At 34.4% G+C, this 21273-nt stretch overlaps 1 protein-coding gene and 1 long non-coding RNA gene across 10 annotated transcripts in view; one reads left to right on the forward strand and one right to left on the reverse strand.

The window, feature by feature from the left end:
• Positions 1 to 21273, reverse strand: part of LOC100609532 (protein eyes shut homolog) — a 2075858-nt gene that overhangs the window by 1766338 nt on the left and 288247 nt on the right. For all 9 annotated transcript variants that reach the window (XM_063813139.1, XM_054685918.2, XM_054685923.2 and 6 more), the window contains 3 exons: positions 16019 to 16153; positions 14822 to 15766; positions 10753 to 10866 (listed from right to left, as the gene is read on the reverse strand). In XM_063813139.1, the coding sequence (XP_063669209.1) occupies positions 10753 to 10866; positions 14822 to 15569 (862 nt within the window). In that variant the 5' untranslated portion in view covers positions 15570 to 15766; positions 16019 to 16153. The remainder of the gene's footprint in view (positions 1 to 10752; positions 10867 to 14821; positions 15767 to 16018; positions 16154 to 21273) is intronic.
• On the forward strand, positions 970 to 20151 carry LOC134810314 (uncharacterized). The gene is made up of 3 exons (XR_010158058.1): positions 970 to 1069; positions 4622 to 4689; positions 16765 to 20151. It is a non-coding gene; the product is annotated as an uncharacterized LOC134810314 (long non-coding RNA).

Genomic DNA, 21273 nt, shown 5'->3' on the forward strand with positions numbered 1-21273 from the left:
TATGCTGGGTGTGGTGGCTCACACCTGTAATCCCAGCACTTGGGGAGGCCAAGGCAGGTGGATCAGGAGGTCAGGAGATGGAGACCATTCCGGCCAACATGGTGAAATCCTGTCTCTACTAAAAATACAAAAAAAAAAAAAAAAAAAAAAATTAGTTGTGCATGGTGGCACGTGCCTGTAGTCCCAGCTACTTGGGAGGCTGAGGTAGGAGAATCGCTTGAACCCAGGAGGCACAGGTTGCAGTGAGCTGAGATTGCACCACTGCACTCCAGCCTGGTGACAGAGCAAAACTCCATCTCAAATAAGTAAAATTAATTAATTAATTAAAAGGCAAGTCAGAGACAGAAAAAAAAATTTGTATTATATGCATACATGACAAGTGACCTCTATCCAGGACATATACAGTTTTTCTACATATCACTAATAAAAAGACAACTTAAAAATGGCAGAGTGAGTGAGCCATACTGGCTTTCAATGACTACAGGATATTACGGGCCTTATATAAATATACACAGATACTACCATATTATTAAATATTTCATTGACATTTTCATGAATAAACCAGAGAAGCAACATATTATATTGATTTAAGATCAAATCACTGGAGTCAAATAATTCCAAATTATACTTATATTTCTGCCATTCCCTCAAATGGTAAAATAGAGATGAGATTATCTATTTTATTTACTACTTTATGGACTTTCTGATAAAAAGAAAGGTGCATATTAAATAGTAGTTAAAAATAACCAAAGGACATTAAATTAGTATACCAAAGGGATAGCTGAACCCCCATATTTATTATAGCATTATTCATAATAGTCAATATATGGAATCAACCTAGATGTCCATCAAGAGATGCTTGGATGAAGAAAATGTGGTCTATATACACAATGGTATACTATTCGGTCATAAAAAGAATGGAATCCTGTCATTCCTGGCAACATGGATAAACCTGTAGGATATTATATTAAGCGAGATAGGTCAGGCACAGAAAGATAAATACTGCATGTTCTCACTCATATGGGAGAACTAAATAAAATTTGAGCTCATGGAAGTAGTGAGTAGAATTGTGAGTATTAGATGCTGGGAAGGGTAGGGAAAAGGAGGATAGGGACAGTTTGGTTACTGGATACAAAATTATAGCTAGATAGAAGGAATGGTTTATGGTGTTCTACAACATTGTAAGGTGAATGTGGTTAACCGTAATTTATTATATATTTTCAAAAAGCTAGAAGGGAGTATTCTGAATGTTCACAACACAAAGAAATGATAAATGCTTGAAGTGATGGATAAGTTAATTACTCTGATTTGATCCTTACATATTGTATAGATATATCAAAATATCACTCTGTATCTTATAAATATAATTATTAAGTGTCAACCAAAAAAAGCAAAAGGAAAAAATAAGTATTCTATACATTGAAGAACAATAAAAAGACGTTCAAATTGGCATATATGTATATCTGTTTAATAACTTTAGCTAAATTTATGCTTTATTGAGCATTCAGCTCTTTTCATTTTATAATCAATTTACACTCTCATTTCTCAATATAAGCAATAAAGTTTCATTAGCATTCTGAGATCTCATAATTATCAATAATTACTATTTATTAAGTATAGTATACACTACCTTGTTGGTAGACACAAACTATTTTGAGACAATTTTTTGTTTGTTTGTTTGTTTTGTTTTGAGACGGAGTCTCGCTCTGTCGCCCAGGCTGAAGTGCAGTGGCGCGATCTCGGCTCACTGCAAGCTCTGCCTCCCGGGTTCACGCCATTCTCCTGCCTCATCCTCCTGAGTAGCTGGGACTACAGGCGCCCGCCACCAAGCTCGGCTAATTTTTTGTATCTTTTTTTTTTTTTTTTTTTTTTTTTTTTAGGAGAGATGTGATTTCACTGTGTTAGCCAGGATGGTCTCGATCTCCTGACCTCATGATCCATCCACCTCGGCCTCCCAAACTGCTGGGATTACAGGCGTGAGCCACTGCGCCCAATCCAATTTTGAGACAATTTATAGTAGGGTGGAGAGCACTTGGAAATAATGTTTTGCCAATAAATCTGTGGAGGATTCATCACAATGGAAGAAATTAATTGGAAGATTCAGAGGAAGACTCAGTTCTTTATCTGGATGGAGTACGGTAGCAAAGGAAATTGTTCATGTTAGTAATTGATACAGAGCCTTTGCTTTTAAATGTTGTGTTATTGTGGATTATGCTGTGTTTGGAAATAACAGTCACCATCAATGCTAATAATTATCATAGTGACTAGAGAAACAAGAAGAAAAATGCTACAAAATAAAGTTTGACAATGTAAAACTAATAGCAACCTAGAATAAGCTTATATAAACACCTGCCTATTCAATGCCTTAAAAATTATTTACATTATTAAATGTGATAAACATTTGCCATAAATTATCATTCCAAATTTTATAAATACTAAGTCTTAACATTGACTATACATGTGTGCTTATCAGCTCATGTGACTCCATTATTTTTTAAAATTCCACTTATGAGAGCAAGGACTAGTTCAATTCTCTACATGGCAGGGGGTTAGAGATAGGGTTAAATTGACAGAGATTAATTTTCCAAACTCTATCAGAATTGAGTCTCAAAATAGGATTAAAGTTCAATTATTAAAAATGAAGAAAGTTATATCTGATTTAGCTCCTGCCTGCTTTTCTTTCCATGAGCAAAATTCTATTCTTCACAAATTCTACCCACTGGTGAGGATTACTCAAATGGAGAAATACGTACTTTACATTGGAAAATATTTTGTCTACCCTCTGATCTAAACTGCTAACTAAATGTCTTACACTATTCTCTACTAGTCAGATTGGATCTCTTGTTATCTGTCCAAAATGGTAGCTGAAGTTACCATCATTGAATGCCATTGCAAAACCTTTTTAACATCACTCATCTTGGATTCAAACATCCCAGCATCCTTACAAATAAACTTTCCTATCTTGAAACTAAATTTGTTTATGGTAGCTTTAATTTAGTCAAACTAAAAACAGTGTATTTTCTGACAATCACCTGTTTCTATGTCAAATTCACACTTGAAAATGTGTCATTAACTAATAATGTATAGCATAATAATTTTAACATTTCCTGGCATTGATCAAAAATACACATTTAAAAATTTAGCAATAAATCTTATAAAATTTGAATAAATCACTTTCTAATGGATGCATAAATCTTACATAACATTTCAAATTTGGGATTACAATTAAGAATACATTTTCATGTGGTCTTATATTATATTTTAATTCTTAATTTTACTTTTATAATGTTTGAAATTGAAGTTTGACCTTATGGCTAATGATTCTTATTTTTACTCTATTTCACAATATGTGAGATATCTGAAAAATCAAGAATTTGTTTTTCTAAGGGCTCTTAAGTTTTGAAATATGATTGGCATACTCTATACCATATTTATTTGCAGTCTTAATGTAAATTTGCATTAGATGTGAGTTATTAAACTGCTTTAGGTATGACAATTATAATATTCCAAATTATATGAATTCCAAAATTCTGTTTGGAAGGAAATTCAAGAGCAATGAGAACTTGACATAATGGCTAATTTTATAATAATCACTGGTTGATATGGCATTAGGAATATTAATTTTCTATAGTTTTACTATGGCTCATTAGAACATAATATTGATTATGAATCCAGACTCATATTTCAAATAATATATATTAATATGCACAGTTGATCATGGTAGAAAAATATACGTATATTGGTTTCTGAAGAGTTTTGAAGAAACCAATAATAAAATATTAGAAAATATGTATCAAATAAAGAGATAGATGGTGTATTAGTTCGTTTTCATGCTGCTGATTAAGACATACCTGAGAATGGGCAATTTGCAAAAGAAAGAGGTTTAATGGACCTACAGTTCCACGTGGCTGGGGAAGCCTCACAATCCTGGTGGAAGGCAAGGAGGAGCAAGTCACATCTTACATGGATGGCAGCAAGCAAAGACGGAGAGCTTGTGCAGGGGAACTCCTTTTTTTAAAACCATTGGCTCTCGTGAGACTTATTCACTATCATGAGAACAGCATGGGAAAGATGTGCCCCCATGATTCAATTACTTCCTACCGGGTTCCTCCCACAACACGTGGGAATTCAAGATGAGATTGGGGTGGGGACACAGTCAAGCCATATCCGATGGATAGATACAGACATATTTTATACATCTTTTAAATGTGATGCTTCCTGTATACATTTGGCACAGGCTGTACATCTCAAAATATTTTTTAAAAAAACCCTATTATAGTTACCAAACCTTTATAGGGTAATCACTCTAGTTTGCTCAAGATAGCACCAGTTTATGCTCATGGGGTAGAAGACAGAATATTGCTGAAGTATCTCAGTTCTCTCCAAATATTAAAATGCCATTTGTCCTGGATGTTTTAACCAAGTACTATTATTTATGGTTGCACTAAAACAAATAGGGATGAGTTTGATAAATCACCACTTGGTATTTTATATTCTGCCATCATCTTTTCCAGAAGTGTGAGATATAGAGTTATACATAAGCAGAAAATTATTTTTAACATGAGGATAATATGGTAATATAACCAGTGATAACACATCTCTCTTTTTCAATGCTTTCCAGATGCAGATTTTATTGTATCAATCATTCAAAGACAGCTTGTTGGACTTTGAAGACCCAAGCAGACAAAAGTAGGTAATTCCTTCTTATTTCAGTTGGTATGCAGAGAAGCTACTAATAATGCTACTCTTCCAGCACAATGTTTCCAGGCTGCCAGTGAGCTTGGTCAGTAGGAACACAAGAAATTATGAGTTATGTCTATGTTATATATGAGAGGAAAATTGAGGCTACTAGTTTTGTCATAGGGTTTATAGATAATTGTCTGTATGTTCTTGCTATAGAGGTTTGGTCAATTATTGTGTGGTACAAAACAGTGGTCAGTAAACTATAGCTGTAAGCTGAATAAGGCCTTCCACCTATTTTTGTAAACAAAGTTTTATTGATATAGTGAAATCCACACATTTATGTTTGTCTATGGCTGCTTTCATGCTGCAATAGCAGAGTTGAATCATTGTGATAGAGACCATATGGATCAAGAAGTCTAAAATATTTACTATCTAACTCTTTACAGAAAAATTTGCCAGCCATTGGTATAAATCTACAACTATTTACATACTTTACTATGCACTGATGAACATTTCTTATTCTACAAAAAATACTTACTTTTTAATAAAACTAAGTTTCAAATTTGTTTCCCTAGAAAATCAATGATGAATATGTAGTTGCCCCTAAACTGTGCCACTATTAATGATCCACTGTAGGATATTAGTGACATTACTGACTATATACAAACCAGAATGCATACATTAGTTGAGCAATCATCAGCATCTACTTTTAAAAATGTTAGTAAATATTTTAGAAGACTGTCTTCTGATGATGAGCTAGGTTCATAGGCAGGTCTTCTTACATAACACTCTGTGAAGCACGTCTTTTCATTTAGATCAAATGACTGTCCCAAAATTATTTTTGTCATTTTTTATCGCAAGTTCCTCTGTGCATACAAAAAGTAAAGTGATAGTTGTCAAAGTGTCAGCTCAGCTAGTAGACAACTTCACTTACAGTTAAAAAATGCCAGCTTGGGCTGTGCGTGGTGGCTCACTCCTGTAATTCCAGCACTTTGGGAGGCCAAGGCAAGTGGATCGCTGGAGGACAAAAGTTTGGGACCAGCCTGGCCAACATGGCAAAATCCCGTCACTACTAAAAATACAAAACTTAGCCGGCTGTGGTGGCATGCACCTATAATTCCAGCTACTTGGGAGCGTAAGACAGGAAACTCACTGGAGCTTCGGAGGCGGAGGTTGCAGTGAGCCGAGATTCACCACTGCACTCCAACCTGGGTGAAACAGTGAGACTCTGCCTCAAAAAAAAAAAAAAAAAAAAAAGTGAGCCATATTAATAAAAGCAGAAACTTCAAATTGATAATCAGTTAATTCCAACAATGGTTTTCTTTTTCCCTCCAATTCATTAAATTAAAATAAAGTTTTGCAAGTTTATTCTGTCAAAGGCAAGACATCTGACAATGTTGGTAGTGCCATTGGGAATTTGTGAATTCAGCAAACAATATTCAAAAATAAAGTTATTGGTTCCTGTGGTGAAATTTTAAATACACATTTTGTTAAGTATGTGGCATAATACATTGTTTTGATCAAATATAGAAAAATGTGGAGCAGAAAATATAGGAAATGTATTGTGGTTCACACATAGTTCATATTTTGTTTCAAATCAGTCATGATATTCACACAACTAAAATAAAAACTGTAGTTTCAAAATTCACAAATAATTTTAAATACTTATAGAGTAATGGAACTAATTTGTTGTGACAAAACTATTATTGAAAAAATTGTAACATGGCATAATGTGCTTTTTTTCTTGCTTCTTTTCATCAACATTCAAATTTAGAAATGTTTAAGTCTCTAAAGAATGACTTTGAAAATGAATCTAAGGGTGCAGGGAAGCTTTGACATTTTGGTAACAGAATGCTCTAGCTGCATCTTGCTCAAAATCAGTTTCAAAAATTTGATTAAACAGCTAAAAAAATTTAAGTACCAAAGAAATCAGTTTTTGAACATTACAGTAAGTTGCATTTTTTAGATAAAGCATTGAAGTTTATTCCTCCATGATTCAAGAAAGACACTTAGCAAATTTAATAAGATTTCAAAAGTATATAAGATTTTAAATATTATAACAGTGCTTTGGAATAGCTGGGCTTGTGGGAAGCATTTGAGGGGGCTCCTAAATTTCAAGGATAAACTTACATACTAGAGCATAATGGAAATAAATTGAGAGAGTCAACAACTTTGCAGTATCTAAATTTAGCCAAACGTTCTAAAGAATAATAAATAGAAATCATTTACTTCATGAATATCTTGGAAAATGTTATCTAACAAACTGATTTTGAATAAGTAAAATATAGAACTCCTAAAAAATATTTTATCCTTGAAGAGGTCCTTCACATCCCTTGTAAGTTCTTTCCTAGGTATTTTATTCTCTTTGCAGCAATTGTGAATGGGAGTTCACTCATGATTTGGCTCTCTGTTTGTCTGTTATCGGTATATAGGAATGCTTGTGATTTTTGCACAATGATTTTGTATCCTGAGACTTTGCTGAAGTTCCTTATCAGCTCAAGGAGATTTTGGGCTGAGACAATGGGGTTTTCTAGATATACAATCATGTCATCTGCAAAAAGAGACAATTTGACTTCCTCTCTTCCTATTTGAAAACCTTTATTTCCTTCTCTTGCCTGATTGCCCTGGCCAGAACTTCCAACACTATGTTGAATAGGAGTGGCGAGAGAGGACATCCTTGTCTTCTGCCAGTTTTCAAAGGGAATGCTTCCAGTTTTTGCCCATTCAGTATGATACTGGCTGTGGGTTTGTCATAAATAGCTCTTATTATGTTGAGATACGTTCCATGGATACCTAGTTTATTGAGAGTTTTTAGCATGAAAGGCTGTTGAATTTTGTCGAAGGCCTTTTCTGCATCTATTGAGATAATCATGTGCTTTTTGTCGTTGGTTCTGTTTATGCAATGGATGACATTTGTTGATTTGCGTATGTTGAACTGGCATTGCATCTCAGGTATGAAGCCGACTTGATCGTGGTAGACAAGCTTTCTGATGTGCTGCTGGATTCTCCTTGCCAGTATTTTACTGAGGATTTTTGCATCAATGTTCATCAGGGATATTGACCTAAAATTCTCTTTTTTTGTTTTGTCTCTGCCAGGCTTTGGTATCAGGACGATGCTGGCCTCATAAAATGAGTTAGGGAGGATTCCCTCTTTTTCTGTTGATCGGAATAATTTCAGAAGGAATGGTACCAGCTCATTTTTGTACTTATGGTAGAATTCGGCTGTGAATCCATCTGGACCTGGACTTTTTTTGGCTGGTAGGCTATTAATTATTGCCTCAATTTCAGAACCTGTTACTGGTCTATTCAGAGATTAAAATTCTTCCTGGTTTAGTCTTGGGAGGGTGTATGTGTCCAGGGATTTATCCATTTCTTCTATATTTTCTAGTTTATTTGCATAGAGGTGTTTATACTATTCTCTGATGGTAGTTTGTATTTCTGTGAGATCAGTGGTGATATCCCCTTTATCATTTTTATTGCATCTATTTAATTCTGCTCTCTTTTCTTCTTTAGTAGTCTGGCTAGTGGTATATCTATTTTGTTGATCTTTTCAAAAAACCAGCTCCTGGATTCATTGATTTTTTCAAAGTTTTTTATGTCTCTATCTCCTTCAGTTCTGCTCTGATCTTAGTTATTTCTTGTCTTCTGCTAGCTTTTGAATGTGTTTGCTCTTGCTTCTCTAGTTCTTTTAATTGTGATGTTAGGATGTCGATTTTAGATCTCTCCTCCTTTCTCTTGTGGCCATTTAGGGCTATAAATTTCCCTCTACACACTGCTTTCAGTGTGTCCCAGAGATTCTGGTACGTTGTGTCTTTGTTCTCATTGGTTTCAAAAAACATCTTTATTTCTGCCTTCATTTTGTGAAGGACGTCTTCAAGGAAAACTACAAACCACTGCTCAAGGAGATAAGAGAGGACACAAACAAATGGAAAAACATTCCATGTTCATGGATAGGAAGAATCAATATCTTGAAAATGGCCTTACTTCCCAAAGTAATTTATAGATTAAATGTTATCCCCATCAAGCTACCACTGACTTTCTTCACAGAATTGGAAAACTCTACTATAAACTTCATATGGAACCAAAAAAGAGCCCACATAGCCAAGACAATCCTGGGCAAGAAGAACAAAGCTGGAGGTATCATGCTACCTAACTTCAAATTTTACTACAAGGCTACAGTAACCAAAACAGCATGGTACTGGTACCAAAACAGATATATAGACCAATGGAACAGAATGGAGACCTCAGAAATAACACCACACATCTACCACCATCTGATCTTCAACAAACCTGACACACAGAAGCAATGGGGAAAAGATTTCCTATTTAAGAAATGGTGTTGGGAAAACTGGCTAGCCATATGCTGAAAACTAAAACTGGACCCCTTCCTTACTCCTTATACAAAAATCAACTCAAGATGGATCAAAGACTTAAACATAAGACCTGGAATCATAAAAATCCTAGAAGAAAACCTGGGGAATACCATTCAGGACATAGGCAAGGGCAAAGACTTCATGTCTGAAACACGAAAAGCAATGGCAAAAAAAGCCAAAATTGACAAATGGGATCTAACTAAACTAAAGAGCTTCCACACAGCAAAAGAAATTGTCGTCAGAGTGAACAGGCAACCTACAGAATGGGAGAAAAATTTTGCAATCTATCCATCTGACAAAGGGTTAATATCCAGAATCTACAAAGAACTTACAAATTTACAAGAAGAAAGCAAGCAACCCCATCAAAAAATGGGCAAAGGATATGAATAGACACTTTGCAAAAGAATACCTTTATGCAGCCAATAGATATGTGAAAAAATGCTCATCATCACTGGTCATTAGAGAAATGCAAATCAAAGCCACAATGAGATACCATCTTATGCCATTTAGAATGGTGATCATTAAAAAGTCAGGAAACAACAGATGCTAGAGAGGTTGTGGAAAAATAGGAATGCTTTTACACTGTTGGTGGGAGTGTAAATTAGTTCAACCATTGTGGAAGACAGTGTGGTGATTCCTCAAGGATCTAGAACTAGAAATACCATTTGACCAGCAATCCCATTGCTGGGCATATACCCAAAGGATTATAATCATTCTACGATAAAGACACATGCACACATATGTTTACTGCAGCACAATTCACAATAGCAAAGACTTGGAACTAACCCAAATGTCCATCAATGATAGACTGGATAAAGAAAATGTGGCACATATACACCATGGAATGCTATGCAGCCATAAAAAAAAAAAAAGGATGATTTCATGTCCTTTGTAGGGACATGGATGAAGCTGGAAACCATCATTCTCAGCAAACTATCGCAAGATCAGCAAACTATCGCAAGATCAGCAAACTATCGCAAGATCAGTAAACCAAACGCTGGAAGTTCTCAGTCATAAATGGGGGTTGAACAATGAGAACACATGGACACAGGGAGGGGAACATCACACATTGGGGCCTGTTGGGGGTTGGCGGCTAGGGGAGGGATAGCATTAGGAGAAATACCTAATATAAGTGACGGGTTGATGGGTGAGCAAACCTCCATGGCACATGGCATACCTATGTAACAAAAGTGCCCATCCTTCACATGTAACCCAGAACTTAAAGTGTAATTTAAAAATATATATTTTATCTGCATTTTATATCAAAAAAAGATGTAATAATATCTTCCTTTAGCAGACTTTTTTTAAAGAAATTAACAGAAACCTCAACATGTGTTCAGTGAAAATGTCCATAATTTAAAATTTAATGGTTAAGAAGTGTCAAATAAACACATGAATAATTTCAAATTCATTGGTCATAAATGCAAGTCTGAAGAAAGATGTAAGTAATTTTATGGTGAAAAGCATGTGAACTGTTGTTCAGACTCTTCTTATGCCATAAAACATTTAGAAGTAGTATGATTTAATTGTATTAACCAAATTGATTTATTAAACTTTACCATAAAAGAGTTCAGTGTATATAAATTCTAAAATCGTATTTTTCAATAATAAAGGAAATATTTCACATTTAATTTGAAATACATAGATAAAATTAAAGTTACTTGTGTATATGGATGTGTATATATGCATTTTTTACCTGAAAATTGCTCATCACATTCACAAATGAAACTATTTGAAGTAATATTGCTGCAGTTTCCATGGAAACAGACATGTGGTTGACATTGGCCAATTATTTCTGAGCAATTCTTTCCTATAACAATGAAAAAAAGTTTTTTTTACATTGGATATCAATATTATAACCATCAGTTTTCCCTCAATTCTTTAATAATGAAAATATCAAATTCTGACTAAAGTAATTTCAGTTATGAAACCATGTTATACGATGATGCATTTAAATTGAAATAAAAATTAATTTTGATACTTTACATAAGTTTTCATCTTCTGACCCCAGACTATAATATCCAAATATTTTTTCTGGCTTGTAGTATTTGAGCTTTATTTAATTTACATAATATTTTAAAATTTTAATTGTATTTTCATGATAGATAATATTCATACATTTAAGTACCAGTTTTTCAACATACATTCATAGTATTGCAGTGATAATTTACAAAATGACACATTCAAATGTGTACTGTTTCTCAGACTTACCCCCTAGCCAAGGGAACAATTCAAAAGCAGAAATGGCTGCCTGGATTCTCAGAATATGTGCACAAACTTCCAAATTCAACACTTCTTTGCACTTGCTGGCATATCAAATTTTCCAAATCTCACTTACACATACTATTGTGGTCCCACTATATCAGATATATATATATATATATATATATATATATACACACACACACACACACAGCCTTCCATAACATACTCATTCTATGCATATTTAATCATCTTATAATACCTTAGTAGAGGAATGTGCCTTGAAAATCCCAGGGCATAGCAAGTGGACAAATGTTGTTACAAACCAACTGCATGTAATTTGGCAATATGTTTTTTCCCCAGTTTAATTAAGCTCTTAATTTAATTTATGAGCAGTTTTTGCCATTATCATTGATATCTTTCAAATTCCTTATATACTGACATCCCTGCCTCACTAATGCAGAACTTTTTTCTTCATTTGCCTCCAAGCAACCCTAAATGTAATGAAAATATAAATAAAAATCATTGTGTTTCAAAAGGTTTTCCAAACATAAAAACTAAATTAACAGTATAACGCTGTTAATTATACTGTTAACAGTATACTGTTAACAGTATACTGTTAATTATAATAGGCCACACCCTAATTAAAACTTAGTGAGTTTTATGAGCTAAATTGTGCCCACCCCCGCCAAATTCATATGTTGAAGTTCTAACCCTCAGCATCACAGAGTATCTATATTTGGAGATAATATCTTTAGAGAAGTACGCAATTAAGGTTAAATAAGGTCAGTAGGGTGCGTCCTAATCCAATGTGACTGGTGTGCTTTCAAGAGGAGAACATTTACACACAGATACATACAGAGAAATGACAATATAAAGACACAGGGAGAAGACAGCAGTCTATGGACCAAGCAAATAGATCTCAGAAGAAACCATATCTGCCAATCTTTGACTTTTGGCATCTAAAACTGTGAGAAAATAAGTTTCTGTTTAAGCCATCCAGTCTACGGTACTTTTTTATGACAGCTCTAGCAAACTAATGCAGTAAGCATTCTCAATTGTTTTGACAATTCTACATATTTCATTATCTTCTTTGATTTTTAAAATTGAAGTAATTATTTATAATTAAAGTGGCAAATGGAGTATTCTTAATGTTATAAAAATAAGTAAGCATTATTCAGGCATTTTATAGTGCTCAAAGCTTAATGATTTAAAGCACCTATGGCTGTAAGAAAGAAAGAGAAAGAAAGAAACAAACAAAGAGAAAGACAGAAAGAAAGGAAGGAAGGAAGGAAGCAAAGAAGGAAAGAAGGAAGGAAGGAAGGAAATTGAGTAGGAAGCAAACCATTCTATGCAGTTATAATAAAACCACTAAAATAATATCCCATAAACTATGAATGCATACACGCAAATTAATATTCTGACACATAGTAGAAATTTTCTGGCCAAATGTTCTTTAAAACTCTTTGGACAGGTGAAAATGGATGCTTTAAAGACTGTCTATTAAATTGCTTTATCATTCACTCCAAATCAGCAATTTGAGTGTTTTCACATTTTCTCTAGTCTTCCTTAACTTTAATCACCTGATATACCCCAGCGGAAAGAAGACGTATAACTTGCACCTTCTATCACCAATGCCAACACAGTCAAATGAGAATTTGATCCACGTTATAGAGACAATATATTCAGTGGCTATTATTGGTATTAACTTCTATAATGATCTTGGTACTGAGCTACCAAGTTCAAAATGACTATTTGAAAGATTGGATTAGGTGAATTTTACAGCCTACAATGGCTTATTGAGGTCTTCTATTACATCTTTTTATTTTATCTTATTTTATTTTTTGAGACAGTCTCCCTTCATCGCCCAGGCTGGAGTGCAATGGCGCGATCTCAGCTCACTGCAAACTCTACCTCCTGGTTCAAGGTATTCTTCCGCCTCAGCCTCCCGAGTAGCTGGGATTACAGGCACCCGCCATTACGCCCGGCTAATTTTTGTATTTTTGTAGAGACGGGGTTTCACCATGTTGGCCAGGCTGCTCTTGAACTCCTTACCTCAGGTGATCCGCCTGCCTGGGCCTCCCAAAGTGCTGGGATTACAGGCATGAGCCGCCTCCAAGTCGGCTCCCATTACATGTTATCACACAGCCTCTTTAAACTTGGCTCCAATGGAGTCAGCCTCAGGCACAGGGGAGAAGGAATCCCCCTAAAGCCTGCCTAACAAAATTACAGTTAAATCCCTGCAGGTGATCCGCTCTAGATATATCTCTGCTCTAACCTTCCTTCCTCTTTTATGACCAAAATACATACCAATCTGCTGTTTTTCTATACTATTATTATCAGCCGTGTCAAATATTTCTCTTTGTTAGATCATCGTGGTCTTATTTCACTTGTAACTCTCCATGCCAGGTCTGTCAAACCCTCAAATAAATTCTTCCACAAGTTTCCAAGCTTTAAATGTTCCCTACATTTTTTCAATCTTTCTCCTCACTTTCCTCCGATGACCCAGATTCCTCTAGTATATTCTCAAGTAGAGAGAGTTTTATTCCCTTCAAACTTCACGTTAGCCTCAGGCAGCATCATTTACATTTTTTTTAGATTGCCTTTCCTCTGGCTTAATTACTCACCAAACATCTTTTTACAACCTTCTCTGATTATTGCCTTTTATTGAGCTTATTACAACCGTTATTAATTATAACATCTTCTTTCCATCCTTGTCACTATTGGTTATAAATCACCATTTGGATGCCACACCAACATCCATTTAAAACATTGCTCTTGGCTCACAATTATCTGTTCCTCTCCAATTCTGCCAAGCAGTTTCAATCACTTCCCTTCAACCATAGTTCCCTAACTTCCTCTACTGAGATGTATAATTTATTTTCAAGTTATCACCTATCTAAGTACCATAATCTTGGGAATTCATTCAGTGACTAAAAGCTTTTATATTATTCTGATAATCTTATGTTTTAATGTATGAGACGTTAAGAATGAATGTTGGGAAAGATGTAGATATAGATATTTCACTATTAAACATGTTTCTAAGAGCCCTCTTTCAGTTAAGCAAAAAGCTTATTTTGGAGGATCCCTGATAGGATTTGTATATGTCCAGAATCTATATTCAGCCAAATCTAAGGAATCTATTAAATTTTTTATTTATTTTTATTTATTTTATTTTTATTTTTATCTTTTTTGAGACGGAGTCTCGCTCTTTTGCCCAGGCCGGACTGCAGTGGCGCTATCTCGGCTCACTGCAAGCTCCACCTCCCGGGTTCACCCCATTCTCCTGCCTCAGCCTCCCGAGTAGCTGGGACTACAGGCGCCCGCCACCACGCTCGGCTAATTTTTTTTTTTTGTATTTTTAGTAGAGACGGGGTTTCACCGTGTTAGCCAGGATGGTCTCGCTCTCCTGACCTCGTGGTCCACCCGCCTCGGCCTCCCAAAGTGCTGGGATTACAGGTGTGAGCCACCGCGTTTAAAATGTACTTTGATTTCTGTTAACAGTTTATAAATGCACTGTGTTTCTCTATTTTAATAAAATTATATATTTTAAACAATCTTACCTGTAAATGGTGGGTGACAGACACATTCATATGCTTGCTCATCCCAATTTTCTCTTTTATTAATGCAACTGCCATTATTTTTACATGGTTTAAAAGAACATGCATCAAGTTCCTGGCAGTATTTTCCAGAAAATGGAGGCTGGCAATGGCAGCTATATGTCTTGCTCCAAACTTCACTAAGACATTTACCATGACCAGAGCAAAATTCTGAACTCAGAGATTCCTGGCAGAACTGCTGTTTCACTGTCACATTTAGTCGAAGTCCCAGTGGACAAGGTGATGGACCACTTGCCATAACTGTGATAAAATAATGTGTCCCAACACTCAGCCACTTAGAATTAACAGTGTGCATTCCTTTTAGTCTGCAGCCAAAAAGTAACTGATCTTCCGTTGTGGTATTTTGCACACAGCCAACGAAAGATGTTTCAGAAACATTCATCAAATTTATTTCTGGAAATTGAAGAGATGGTTCAGAAGAAATTACAAGGATATCTCCTAATTGAATTTGCAAAGGGCAAATCTGGGGAACAGCTTGATTGCCTGAAGTATCTATTTTAGTGTTTACACCCAAAAACCAGCAATCTCTGTAGAAGTCCAAGCAGATGTTTTCTGTTAGTGTCCAATTTACCACATATGATGAGGGTTGTGGATGCCATTCTTCCACCAATTGCCGTCTACATGTTTTTCCATTTATGAAAGAGCTGTGAAAAACCATCAGGCTCAGAATGATGATTGATTTGTCAGTCATTTTCGGGTAACTGTATTTTACAGTTTATCATAAAGAATTGCTGCAAAATGGTGTTTTAAGTATTACCGGAAATTTCCAAGTAAAGTTGTGGTTAGGGATTCCTGGGAATTGGAATTGACCTTTTTTCTATCCCCAAAGTAGCTTTGATGACAATGTGCTTTGATGGAGAAACAGGAATTCAAATGTTGTAAATATTCCTTTAAACAGAAAAAAAACATATATTGTTAGTGAAGTTTTCCCTAAATTAATAATATAGAAAATGCTAGCTCTTTTTGTAGATTTCATAAGAGCCTACACTGCAAAGTTAGTGTCACCAGCAGCTGGGGACCTTCTTTGGGAAAGAAGGCCAAGAAAAATATGATCAAGATATGTTGATCTGGTCAATCTTTATATAGTCACCTGATTCTGAAAAGTTCTGGTTTCATGACATAATTAAGCCAGCAACTTACTGCGGTCTTTTGTGTTTTCTCTTTACACCAAACTTCAATCTAATCAAAACACAGCACAGCCAAGATTCTTTTACAGATGGTTTCAATTTTCTTGGGAGATAAGCATTCCTCTTCTGATTAGTTTTCAAAAAACACCTTTAAAACATAGAAGAGTAAACACCATTTAAACATATTTTTCATGTAATATTTTATATAAAAATAAGCCTTAAAATAACTGATAGTGATAATCATGTTCCTTTTATGATAATCCAGAGGATGGGAACTCCCATATATATGTAAAATTCTGTTGTGCAAATGACTAACCTAGAATGAGTCTTCTGTAGGAATGGTGGAAGGTGCCAGATAAAGAGGGAAAAGAAAGTCACAAAGCAGTAATGAAAAGATTATAAATATAAGTAAATAAAGTAAAAATAAATATAAGTTAAATGGTAGTAACTGAAAGGAGGGGTCAGCCCATCAATTCTGTTGTTCCAGAGGGCAAGAAAACATAAAGGATTTCTGAGTTTAATATATTGACCTATTTTTTTTTAAAAGGTAACTACCAATTATTGAAGGTTTTCTCTGTACAAATCACTCTACTACTTGATTAACAAAGAAACTGCAATCCTCACAATTAAACTCAAATTTTGAGAGGAAAGGTAAATGACGTTAGTGAAAAAAACGTGTTCTTTGGATCTCAGTTATGTTATTCGTTTGTTTAATGTCCTTAGGCAACCTGAGATTTAATTCTCTCCACTTTCAAATAGGTACACCAGGGAGAAGTACACCTAATTAACAAGGTAGTATTGAAGATGGAATGACTACGTAAACATATATGAGTCACTCAATAAATAGTAGCTTTTATTTTTGTTATTGTACAATTTCATCCAGCAGGTAAGTGGTATATGTTGGATTAAAATTCAGGTTTGTCAGATTCAAAATATCGGCATTTTCTACTGTACCACAAAGATCAATTAAATGTTGTTAAAATACATTATGGTATGCCATTATATAATTTATTTGTTAATTCATATCAAATCTTTATGGTAAGTCTAACATTTTAATGGGTATTTTAGATCAGGCAGAAATCAAATTTGAATTATAAATTACCTCTTTGCAATTTCAGTTCTGCATATTATAAATCTATGAAATATAAATTCATGTGACAAATAACACAAATATGCATATAGAAAGATAAAATACAACTTCTACATAATTAAATGTTCTACATAATCATGTCAATTTCAAATATATTAATCACCTTGTTAATTTTATAGATTTAAATTATCAATCTTGCTAAAGGTTTAAAAAATAATTCAAACAAGTATATTTGAGCTCAATCTATGTGCAAGGCAATATGCTCAGTACCAAGATTCATCAATAATCAGTTGGAATAGGGTATCAATGGAAGGAATTAAGAACTCAATGAAAGAGACAGATCATTAGACAAGCAACATCATCAAATTGCTATCAACAAAATAGTCTAATGGTCTGAGACATGTAGCAAGGACATTTAGTCCAATCCAGGAAACAAAATCTAAGCTAAAATGATAAAACGGAATCACCTGGGAAAATTGCCAAAGGAAAAATGTTCCAGGAGAGAGCATCTACATCTAAAGATTTTGAGGTGAATGTGACGCTGGATGCCTTTAAGGAAGTAAGAGAAGTGGAGCTTTCTCATCAAAGAGGGAAAAGGAATTACAATTAAAGATAAGCACTCCATTTAGGAAGAGATTATATCAAGAAGGAGCAGCCATTCTCAGTAAAGGAGCTCATATTTTATTCGAGAGCAATGAAGAGCCTCTTGAAGATTTCACATGGATGATTAACAAAATAAATAAATAAATAAATCCTCACTTAACTTTGTCCATAGGTTCTTGGAAACTGCGACTTCAAAACAACATATGACAAAATCAATTTTGTTCTCTCTTCAATGTTATAATGAAAAGACAGAGAAGGAAAAGATGTTGAGGACCAACATGTTGTGTGTCGTTTTGCTTAAAGTCACAATTTTGAAGAACCTGTCAACTACATTGAGAACTCACTATAATTTAATAGCATTAGTCTAGTTTCAAGGTGAGGAACATATTGGTGAGTGCAATTAAAAGAATTGAGACACTTGTGGAGGAGAAAACAACTCTAATGTAGTGAAACAATAATGAAGACCAATTAGTACAGAGGCAATACAAATATAACACTCGTGAAGTCCATAAATATTGAAATGGTAGAATTACTACATCTCCAAGGCTGTTGGCCTAAAGAAAGAGAAGAAAATCCAGGAAGACCAGTTGGAGCAGTAAGACGGCAAGGAAGAGGGGAGAAGTCTGATTCACTTGTGCATACGCTCAGTTTAAGGTCTATCTGAGTGATTTTCTAGCACAAGTGTTCAGAAATCACAAGAGAGAAAGTGAGGTTTTAGAGAAAGATACGAATCACTAGGCAATATTGAAATACTTTTGTACCTGTAAATCACAAATTTACAGTAGTGGCAACTTGCACAGGTGTATTATTTTCCCAGCAGCTTAGTTGAAAAGGATACACTAAAGATTAAATAGCAAATGAGTTAAACACAGTCACAAATTTATTTCCACATGTAAATGCGAGGAAACAAATTACATTTGCTTTGAAGCAAAATTAGGCCTATGTGACATTTTTAGACCGACTGCAGATGTGAGCCCACATTATTGTGGGGCTAATCCCATGGTTCTTAGAGCACGCTGGGTCTCTAATTATTGTGGATTTATGTTTTCAAAGAGAAAGTGGCTTGATGCATTGCATTTCTGCCTTGTGAAAATTTAAATAAATGAAAATAGCAGCAAAGGAAAAAAAAACACTAACAGAAAAACATCTATGAAGTCACTGTATATCTATACATGCTGAATACAAAATGCTTTGGATTTTATTGGGAACTAGAGTAATATAAACATTATAAATTTGAAAAAGGTGATGTAATTTTGACCCCAAAGGTATGATGTTATGTGTCTCAGTTTTTCATTTATAAAGACATTCTTCAAACCCTGTCAAAATAGCAAGCCAAATGGCATTCTCCTCAATTCTAAACACACATATTGATTAAAATCAGGAAGTAATTTTATCCCAGGTGATATTACCATTAACATCTGATAAATTCTTGAGCCAAGAAGTCCAGAAACCCAGAACTACGATGGAGCCATTGACAGCATTTCACATAATTACAACCATAAAATCACTTGACAGGCTACGTTACCAGAAAAATATTTCACAGGAAAATATGTGTAATTTCAGAACTGTATGAACTGTATCACTTTTATAGTAGCTTTGTAGTTAGGTTATTCTAACAATAAAGTCCAACTTAAATTCAGTAGTTAAGAAAACATGAACAATATTTCTTCTTTCACAAACAGCTGTCATCTTAAATTACATCTTTTAAAAAAACACGGTAATAAGTTTAAACAAATAAGTTTTATATAAGCCAAAAAATAATTTGAATAGAACATGCTCATTATAATAGTTGCCATATAATAGGCATTCAATTAAAGATAGTTGAGTAGAGATTGGAGATGATGGATGTAATTTATTTCTATTTGCACTCAATAGACAGTATTATGAACTGTGGAAGCCTTTAATAAGCTTGTAGTTGATTCTATATACCTGATATTTTTCATGTTTCACTTCTTTAAGAACTATGGCCTCCACAATAAGCAGCTTTTTATTTGTATAAATTATACATTGTACTTTCAAAACATATACAAAGAGGAAAGTTAGAAATAGAAGAGATAAAATTAACAGATATAAAAGTTCTCATAATTTATGCCTGTGCTCTAGAAAGTAAGCAACAAATTTTACCTACCACAGATTGGACTAAAATTATAGGAGTGAAAATGTGTGTTTCAGAAATGCTACCAGCAGTGTGAATGATGAACATTTTAGCAAGGATACTAGAAAAGGGAAAAAAATGGTAAATTTTAAAATAAAACTGAGAGTACTAGAGAAGAGACAGCTGATTTATTCATATTTTTTAAGGGAGTAGTGACTGACTTTATCGATTATGCTCCTACTATTGGGAGACACCAGTCCTTCTTTAGTACACTGTCGTGATTATGACAATGATCCTGTGAGGTACATAGTCACGGCCCCATTTTAAAAATGAGAAAACTTAAGTCACCATAGTGTCCAAAGAAATAAAAATAAAAAGAGTAAAAAATAAAAAATAAAATGAGAAAACTGAAGCACAGAAAGATTAAGGACTTGCCCAAGCTCACACAATCAATAAGCAGTGGTGCATGTATTGACCTGACTCCAAAACACATGCTCTCAGTCACATTTACCATCTCATACACAAATGCACACACCCAGTTAGGCTTCCGAGGCAAAGGAGGCAGGTAATTTAGGAGAAAGAATATTCACAACATGATTGCCAATAAGGCATAGGATTAAACAAAGTGGCTCAGGCAAAAGATGATAAACAATCCTGGAGAACAATAATACTCAAGAGACAAGTGAAAGAAGGTATCTCAAATTATCCTTGCATTTTGTTAAGAAAAACAAAGAAAAAGGTTTTCAGAATTTTTAGAGTTGGCACTTTTATAAATTATGAAGTGAGTTTTCTATATTTGATTATCATAATGGTGGTAAACTCAGTAACTGGTCAGTTGATGCTATAAGAGCAGGTAGATTTGAGTGGTATGGTGGGATTATGGGAGAGAAAAATCAAATTTAAAAAATCTTTGAAAAAATTGTCTATGGAAGAAGAGTAATTCAGTAATCAAGTTGCCAAAATAGAGTTAAAATCTCATTTCCTACATCAACTTCTTCATAAAGCTGTGTTTAAACTCAGATCTCTAGCTTGAGCACCACTCTACAAGTGCCTTCACATTATAGTATCCTTTTTGAAGAAGAAATAATAGGCAGAAATGTACCTTCATTCAATTCCCTCTTATTTCTGTCTCCCAGGTTTATATAATCCTAAAGTAAATAAACAGTCAGGAATGAAGTGATTGTAGGGAATGTGCAAGGGTCAGTGATGTCAGGAGGTAGAAAGAGCCACAAGACTGTCACAGATGAGCTGAAGAATGAAGTGCATTGTGGATTACCCTTGGGGGTGGGGGAAGGTCAGAACTTTTTGTTTTGCTCATCACTCAGCTACTTACAAATGTATAATTTTATAATGCTTTTTAACATGCTTAAATGTTTAGGGATTAAATTTAATATGTCAGTATTTAAAAAATATTTTCCTTTTTAATCCACACACTCTATGAGTAGGCCTCAGAAATTTTAAATAGCTGTATTAAAGAGTA

The sequence above is a fragment of the Pan troglodytes genome, chromosome 5 (assembly GCF_028858775.2).
Source record: "Pan troglodytes isolate AG18354 chromosome 5, NHGRI_mPanTro3-v2.0_pri, whole genome shotgun sequence".
NCBI classification, from domain to species: domain Eukaryota; kingdom Metazoa; phylum Chordata; class Mammalia; order Primates; family Hominidae; genus Pan; species Pan troglodytes.